This window comes from Podarcis filfolensis (assembly GCF_964270895.1).
Source record: "Podarcis filfolensis genome assembly, chromosome: 13".
Lineage (NCBI taxonomy): Eukaryota > Metazoa > Chordata > Lepidosauria > Squamata > Lacertidae > Podarcis > Podarcis filfolensis.
In genome coordinates, this window is record NC_139615.1 from 7,601,941 (window position 1) to 7,611,136 (window position 9,196).

The following is a 9,196-nucleotide window of genomic DNA, read 5'->3' on the forward strand; positions in this document are numbered from 1 at the left end:
TCCATTTTGTCTAAAATCTGCAATGTTTGAAACAAAAACAACATTCTAGGCAAGACATTCATCTTAATAACAGCAATACGGCCTAACAAGGAAAGTCTCAAATTTGACCATACTTCTAGGTCTTTCTTAATTTCTGTCCAGCATTTCTCATAGTTATCTTTAAAAAGATTCACATTCTTAGATGTCAAATTAATCCCCAGGTATTTCACCTTCTTTGCTATTATTAAACCAGTTTCACTCTGGAACTTTTCCCTTTCAACAGCTGTTAGATTTTTGTCTAGTACTTTCGTTTTCTGTTTGTTCAACTTAAAACCTGCTACTTGACCAAATACTTGTATTAGTTCTAAAACTCTTTTCGTACTAGTGTCTGGCTCTTGTAAGGTTAAAACTAAGTCATCTGCAAATGCTCTCAGTTTGTACTGTTTAGCTCCGACCTGAATCCCTTTAACCAGCTGGTCCTCTCTAATCATATTTAATAGAACCTCCAGGACAGATATGAAAAGTAGTGGGGATATTGGGCATCCCTGTCGTGTCCCTTTTTCAATAGCAAATTCTTCAGTGACCACATTATTTACAATCAGTTTTGCTTTTTGCTCAGAATAAATTGCACTTATACCATTTTCAAAACCTTGGCCTACCCCCATCCCTTGGAGATTCTTTTTCATAAAACTCCAAGAAATGTTGTCAAAGGCTTTCTCCGCATCCACAAATATTAATACTGCCTTAGTATTAATATTAACTTCCAATAACTCCATAATGTCTATTATATTTCTCACATTATCTGACAAATGTCTTCCTGGAAGAAAGCCCGCTTGGTCTTTATGAATCTCCCCCACCAAAACTCTTTTCAGTCTTTTTGCCAAAATATCTGCAAAGATTTTGTAATCCACATTGAGTAATGATATAGGGCGGTAGTTCTTGACCTGGTTCTTCTCCGTCTCTGTCTTTGGTATAAGCGTAATATATGCTTCTTTCCACGAATCAGGTGCCTTTTTCCCCTCCAAAATTTCGTTACAGACCTCCTTCAACGGTTGCATAAGCCATTCTTTCAAAGCTTTGTAGTATCTGGAGGTCAGTCCATCCACCTACAACAGTCTTCTTAAGGAGCTTTTCCATTGCCCTGATAAACATTCCTGTTTTGCACAGGTCGACAGGCTCAGATGCGCCTCTTAAAATATTTGCATTTCCCCCATCAGTTCACTTATGGTTCATTCACCTCTGAGCACACAAGACAATTGCCTTCCTTTTACCGGATGGTCCCAAGTGAAGCAAACCAGTACATTGGGATCATTAACTTGCTGAAGCATTTTGGATGGACCTGGATTGGGCTCTTTGCTGTGGACGATAACAGTGGAGAACAATTCATACAGACCCTGGAGCCATTGCTTTCTCAGAATGGAATCTGTTCAGCCTTCACACAAAGGATCACCAATCAACATGATTTAACGAATTTCAGTGCATTTTACGTGTCAGCATCTATTATTTATCCAGCGTTCTCAGAGAGCAAAGTCAGTATCTTTGTCATCTATGGAGATTCTATGACCATTCTATGGGTGAATGCATATGTGCTCCTAGGATTTCCTAGCTACAATGAGAATACCTCACTTGGAAAGGTGTGGGTTATGACCGCCCAGCTGGATTTTACATTAACAGGCGTTCAGAACGTTTGGGATTTTCAATTGTTTGAAGGCGCCCTGTCCTTCACAATTCAGTCTGCTGAGATTCAAGGATTCAAGGATTTTCTTCAGATCGTAAAACCTGGCTGGAATCAAGAAGATGGCTTTCTCAAGGACTTCTGGGAGCAAGCATTTAACTGTTTATTTCCAGACTCCCAGGAGCTGATAGAGGTTGGTGAAACTTGTACTGGAGAGGAGAGGTTGGAGAATCTTCCTGCATCTATATTTGAAATGCACATGACTGGTCACAGCTACAGTATCTATAATGCCGTCTATGCTGTGGCACATGCTTTGCATGCCATAGAGTCATCTAGATACAAACACAGTCCAATAATGAGTGGCAAAAGCCTTCAAGATCTCCAGCCTTGGAAGGTAGTGTATTCATAATGAAATAATCTCATTTTCATGAAGCGAATAGAACAAAATCATGCACCTTCCAATTTTATTCTTTAAAACAACAACAATAATAATCCCATATCTTAAGTTCCCAGGGTGGGTTACCACATTAAAGCAAAAAAGTTACAATAACCAACATAAGGTGGGTCTTAAAAATATACCCCTCAGGTGTCAGGTGTCAGGGTAAAGAGGTGCATCTTTTCGTCAGAAGCTATGTATGTCCCAGGTGTATCTCTGTGGAGAGGGAGTTCCACAGCTTAGGGGCTGCCACAGAAAATGCCCTCTCCTGGGCCGCAAACCCCCCTCAAGTGTCTGAGAGGAGAGGAACTAGCAAGAGGGCCTCCTCTGCTGATCTTAGCACTCAAGAGGGCCTGTAGGGAAGGAGGCGGTAATTCAAATATGTCTGACTTGAGTCATTTAGAACTTTAAACATTCGTGTTTAACTAGCAACCAGTAAAGCTGTTATAAAACAGGTTATATTAGTGTCTGGTAGGAAAGGAACGAATAAGAGGCCATCATCTGCTGATCTCAGCAACCAAGAGGATCCGTAGGCAGTATTTCAGATATTTGGGAATATTTAAACTCACATGACACTTTAAATGCATATGTGAGCACCTTGAATTGGGGCCAGAGATGAACTGGCAACCAGTATGGCTGTTGTAAAATAGGTTATGTTAGATCTAAATGGAACCCCAGCCACTAATTTGACTGCTGCATTTTGAAGAAATAACTATTTCTAAATCATTTTCAAAAAGGGATGTGGGTGGCGCCGTGGGTTAAACCACAGAGCCTAGGACATCTATAACAAAAAACCTGCATTCATATTTTACATTTTTTTATTTTTACATTTATAGCGCACCTTTTTGTCAAAGGAACACAAGGTAATGCACCCAGTTGGTCCCTGGCCCCTCAGGTTGAATCCTGGTCTCCCAAGGTATTAGTCTGACACTCTATGGACAATAATATATTGGTTCTCTTGCCTTAACTATAACCTATTACAAAATTGTTGTAAGATGAAACTACATAAGCAATGTAATCAAGGAAAAATTTCAGCATATTGACTCCAGTAGGTTTTGATCCCATTCCTAACCACCCTTGTTCTTCTTCAACTAGCTGAACCCATTTCTTGAAGGCATTTTGTTTAATAACTCAGTTGGAGAAGCAATCTTTTTTCAAGATAACAGGGAGAGGAGAGGTGGATTTGACATAACGAACATGGTCACTTTCCCAAACAAATCCTTCCAGAGAGTCAAAGTTGGAAGGGTGGATGCCAAGTTTCAGGAAGGAAAAGAGTTCATCATTGATACAGACATAATTGTGTGGCACAGGAGTTTTAAACAGGTTTGGATTCCTGATATGCTTTCAGTTTATGCCTTCTGCCATGTTGGTTGGAGATACAAAATGATTCTTGTCTCCCAAAGGATTGTGTTTGAACATAGATCAGATGGATAATGAATGTCAATATGTTGTTGTTGTTGTTGTTTAGTCGTTTAGTCGTGTCCGACTCTTCGTGACCCCATGGACCAGAGCACGCCAGGCACTTCTGTCTTCCACTGCCTCCCGCAGTTTAGTCAGACTCATGTTTGTAGCTTCGAAGACACTATCCAACCATCTCGTCCTCTGTCGTCCCCTTCTCCTTGTGCCCTCCATCTTTCCCAACATCAGGGTCTTTTCCAGGGAGTCTTCTCTTCTCATGAGGTGGCCAAAGTATTGGAGCCTCAGCTTCACGATCTGTCCTTCCAGTGAGCACTCAGGGCTGATTTCCTTCAGAATGGATACGTTTGATCTTCTTGCAGTCCATGGGACTCTCAAGAGTCTCCTCCAACACCATAATTCAAAAGCATCAATTCTTCGACGATCAGCCTTCTTTATGGTCCAGCTCTCACTTCCATACATCACTACTGGGAAAACCATAGCTTTTACTATACAGACCTTTGTTGGCAAGGTGATGTCTCTACTTTTTAAGATGCTGTCTAGGTTGGTCATTGCTTTCCTCCCAAGAAGCAGGCGTCTCTTAATTTCGTGGCTGCTGTCACCATCTGCAGTGATCATGGAACCCAAGAAAGTAAAATCTCTCACTGCCTCCATTTCTTCGCCTTCTATTTGCCAGGAGGTGATGGGACCAGTGGCCATGATCTTCGTTTTTTTGATGTTGAGCTTCAGACCATATTTTGCGCTCTCCTCTTTTACCCTCAATAAAAGGTTCTTTAATTCCTCCTCACTTTCTGCCATCAAGGTTGTGTCATCTGCATATCTGAGGTTGTTGATATTTCTTCCAGCAATCTTAATTCCGGCTAGGGATTCATCCAGCCCAGCCTTTCGCATGATGAATTCTGCATATAAGTTAAATAACCAGGGAGACAATATACAGCCTTGTCGTACTCCTTTCCCAATTTTGAACCAATCAGTTGTTCCATATCCAGTTCTAACTGTAGCTTCTTGTCCCACATAGAGATTTCTCAGGAGACAGATGAGGTGATCAGGCACTCCCATTTCTTTAAGAACTTGCCATAGTTTGCTGTGGTCGACACAGTCAAAGGCTTTTGCATAGTCAATGAAGCAGAAGTAGATGTCTTTCTGGAACTCTCTGGCTTTCTCCATAATCCAGCGCATGTTTGCAATTTGGTCTCTGGTTCCTCTGCCTCTTCTAAATCCAGCTTGCACTTCTGGGAATTCTCGGTCCACATACTGCTTGAGCCTTCCTTGTAGAATTTTAAGCATAACCTTGCTAGCGTGTGAAATGAGTGCAATTGTGCGGTAGTTGGAGCATTCTTTAGCACTGCCCTTCTTTGGGATTGGGATGTAGACTGATCTTCTCCAATCCTCTGGCCACTGCTGAGTTTTCCAAACTTGCTGGCATATTGAGTGTAGCACCTTAACAGTATCATCTTTTAAAATTTTAAATAGTTCAGCTGGAATACCATCACTTCCACTGGCCTTGTTATTTGCAGTGCTTTCTAAGGCCCATTTGACTTCACTCTCCAGGATGTCTGGCTCAAGGTCAGCAACCCCACTACCTGGGGTGTACGAGGCATCCATTTCTTTCTGGTATAATTCCTCTGTGTATTCTTGCCACCTCTTCTTGATGTCTTCTGCTTCTGTTAGGTCCTTACCACTTTTGTCCTTTATTATGGCAATCTTTGAACGAAATGTTCCTTTCATATCTCCAATTTTCTTGAACAGATCTCTGGTTCTTCCCATTCTGTTGTTTTCCTTTATTTCTTTGCATTGCTCGTTTAAGAAGGCCTTCTTGTCTCTCCTTGCTATTTTTTGGAAATCTGCATTCAATTTCCTGTATCTTTCTCTATCTCCCTCGCATTTTGCTTGCCTTCTCTCCCCCGCTATTTGTAAGGCCTCATTGGACAGCCACTTTGCTTTCTTGCATTTCCTTTTCATTGGGATGGTTTTCGTTGCTGCCTCCTGTATAATGTTGCGAGCCTCCATCCATAGTTCTTCAGGCACTCTGTCTAGCAAATCTAAATCCTTAAACCTGTTCCTCACTTCCACTGTGTATTCATAAGGGATTTGATTTAGATTGTATCTTACCGGCCCAGTGGTTTTTCCTACTTTCTTCAGTTTAAGCTTGAATTTTGCTATAAGAAGCTGATGATCCGAGCCACAGTCAGCTCCAGGTCTTGTTTTTGCTGACTGTATTGAGCTTCTCCATCTTTGGCTGCAGAGAATATAATCAATCTGATTTCGATGCTGCCCATCTGGTGATGTCCACGTGTAGAGTCGTCTCTTGTGTTGTTGGAAAAGCGTGTTTGTGATGACCAGCTTGTTCTCTTGACAGAACTCTATTAGCCTTTGCCCTGCTTCATTTTGCTCTCCAAGGCCAAACTTGCCCGTTGTTCCTTTTATCTCTTGATTCCCTACTTTAGCATTCCAATCCCCTATAATGAGAAGAACATCCTTCTTTGGTGTCGCTTCTATAAGGTGTTGTAAGTCTTCATAGAATTGGTCAATTTCAGTTTCTTCAGCACCAGTAGTTGGTGCATAAACTTGGATTACTGTTATGTTAAAAGGTCTGCCTTGGATTCGTATCGAGATCATTCTATCATTTTTGAGATTGCATCCCAGTACAGCTTTCGCCACTCTTTTGTTGACTATGAGGGCCACTCCATTTCTTTTCCGGGTTTCTTGCCCACAGTAGTAGATATGATGGTCATCCGAACTGAATTCGCCCATTCCTGTCCATTTTAGTTCACTGATGTCCAGGATGTCAATATTTATTCTTTTTTGACCACATTTTTGACCACATCCAACTTACCCAGGTTCATGGTTCTTACATTCCAGGTTCCTATGCAATATTTTTCTTTACAGCATTGGACATTCCTTTCGCTTCCAGGCATATCCGCAACTGAACGTCCTTTCGGCTTTAGCCCAGCCGCTTCATCAGCTCTGGATCTACTTGTACTTGTCCTCCGCTCTTCCCCAGTAGCATGTTGGACGCCTTCCGACCTGAGGGGCTCCTCTTCCAGCGTCATAACTTTTATATGCCTGTTGTCTTTGTCCATGGAGTTTTCTTGGCAGGGATACTGGAGTGGCTTGCCGGTTCCTCCTCCAGGTGGATCACGTTTGGTCAAAACTCTCCACTATGACCTGTTCATCTTGGGTGCCCTGCTCGGCATAGTTCATAGCTTCTCTGAGTTCTTCAAGCCCCTTCGCCACGGCAAGGCAGTGATCCATGAAGGGGATGTCAATATGTACTGTACTGAAATGTCCTCTAGATGGGAAACATTCTTAAGAAAATGTCTAAATAAACAACTTCTGTTTATTTATTAACAGAGGAAAGAAATCATCTTTGCTGTTGTTGTTGTTGGGAGGTTTTCACCATTTGGTAACCAAGCCACATTTACACCTTACATTTAAAGCACAATTAGACCACTTTAATCAAAATGGCTTCCACCTCAAAATCTTAAGTATTGAAGTTTGTTAAGGATACCGAGAGTTGTTAGGAGACCCTTATTTTCCCTACTGAGCTACAATTCCCAGAGTTCCCTTGGAAGAGGGATTGGTTATCAAACTATTCTAAGAAGTGTGGTTCTAAACAATAGACTTCAAAAATAATGCATTATATGCTCAGGACTGTTTTGGCACATTGTGGCATGCTTATATTGCATGTACCCTGTTCTGAATTCTTCCATGTTCATCATGTGCTTACGGAGTAAACAGAGAGATTGTCAATTTCTCCCATTCTACTAATCATTTATTCCCCTTTATGGGCAGGTGATGCCTGTCTCTGTGTGCAGTGACTCCTGCCGTCCTGGTTATCAGAAGAAAAAGAAGGAAGGAGAGAAGTTTTGCTGCTACAGTTGCGCCCTGTGTCCAGATGGAAAGATTTCCACCCAGAAGGGTAGGTCTCTCTAGATGCTTTCAGTCCATACATTTGATTACGAGTGAGAATAAGCTTTTTTCAGGGGGGCGGGAGCATTTTTTTTTAAAAAAGTTTAGACAAATTTTTTTATTGCACTTTCTGTTATTCTTCTTTTTGTGGTTTTTAAAGGTGTCCTCAAAAAGGTTTCCATCAATAAAAATATTACAAAAAACTGACTAGAACCTAATCAAATTAAACAAATTATAGCCTCCCAACCTATGATTATTTCCTATATGCTGCTCAGTGTGACCACACCACCCTCCCCATGGATCTCGGAGTTCAGGCTGGTTGATATGGGGAGAATCATTCTGAAAAATGACTTGATGTTGGGACAATAGAGGGATTAGCTCCAAGTACAGTGTCTGAATGCCGGGCAAGAGAGACTTGCCTGGCTTTTCACAGTTCAGATAGTGGATTATTTGGATTATTATTTTATGTTGACTTCTTCTTCATGTTTGTTGAAGGCCTTTTCAGTATTTATTTTAAAAAATAAATGCTGTTTTATAGTATTATTTGAGGCATTGTTTCAAAATTAAGTTGTTTGCACATTTCATACGCAATTTTAGCACTGTGACGATCGTTTTTTCTTGCTTCAGACATGGATGACTGTTCCAAATGCCCAGAAGATCAGTATGCAAGCAAGGACAGAGATCGGTGCATCCCCAAACTGACAATCTTTCTGTCTTATGAGGAACCCCTAGGGATCAGTTTAGCCTTGGTTGCTATTTCTTTTTCCCTCACCACAGTCATTGTGTTAGGAACTTTTATTAAGCACAAAGATACTCCCATAGTCAAAGCCAACAACCGGGACATCACCTACACTCTCCTGGTCTCCCTTCTGCTCTGCTTCCTCTCATCTTTACTTTTTATAGGAAGACCTCAGAAGCTGACTTGCTGTCTCCGACAAACTTCCTTTGGAATCATCTTCTCTGTAGCAGTTTCATGTGTATTGGCAAAAACCATCACTGTGGTTGTAGCTTTCATGGCCACCAAACCAGGGTCGAGCATGAGGAGGTGGGTGGGGAAAACATTGGCCAACTCCATTGTCCTTTTCTGCTCTTGGATTCAAGCAGGCATCTGTGTAGTGTGGCTAGCCACTTCTCCCCCATTCCCCAATTTGGACATGCAGTCAGTACCTACACAGATCATATTGGAATGTAATGAAGGGTCTGTCACCATGTTTTATCTTGTTCTGGGCTACCTTGGACTTCTGGCCATCATCAGCTTCACTGTGGCTTTCCTGGCAAGGAAGTTGCCAGACAGTTTCAATGAAGCCAAATTCATCACCTTCAGCATGTTGATTTTTTGCAGTGTTTGGTTGTCATTTGTTCCAACCTACCTGAGCACCAAGGGGAAATACATGGTGGCTGTGGAGATCTTCTCCATCTTAGCTTCCAGTGCTGGGTTATTGGGCTGCATCTTTGCTCCTAAATGCTTCATCATTGTGCTGAGGCCTGACTTGAACAATCGGGAACATCTAATAAGAAAAAAGGATTGGTGACTTTTTCTCCCCCACACTGTCATTGCAATTCGAGACCCCCCCCAGCACCCCCCAAAAATGAAACACAGTGACACAGGATTTTAGTTTAAGTTATTTTGCAAAATTTAGGCCACAACTTTATTGAATACAGAATGTGAGTGGTATTGGCTTAGTGATTGGCACCATCCAAACTATATCAGACTCACACCCACTTTCGTGAGGAATCCGATAAAGGTTGAACATGGCCAGAGGGAGCACCGCCAGAGG

At 41.7% G+C, this 9,196-nt stretch overlaps 1 protein-coding gene across 1 annotated transcript; it reads left to right on the forward strand.

The window, feature by feature from the left end:
* Positions 1–7,144: 7,144 nt before the first annotated feature.
* On the forward strand, positions 7,145–8,950 carry LOC310748498 (vomeronasal type-2 receptor 26-like; the record flags this gene model as incomplete). Its single annotated transcript, XM_083584328.1, has 2 exons — positions 7,145–7,428; positions 8,046–8,950. Exons 1-2 carry the CDS (start codon positions 7,305–7,307, stop codon positions 8,948–8,950), a joined length of 1,029 nt encoding a protein of 342 aa, XP_083440454.1. The 5' UTR covers positions 7,145–7,304.
* Positions 8,951–9,196: the final 246 nt, after the last annotated feature.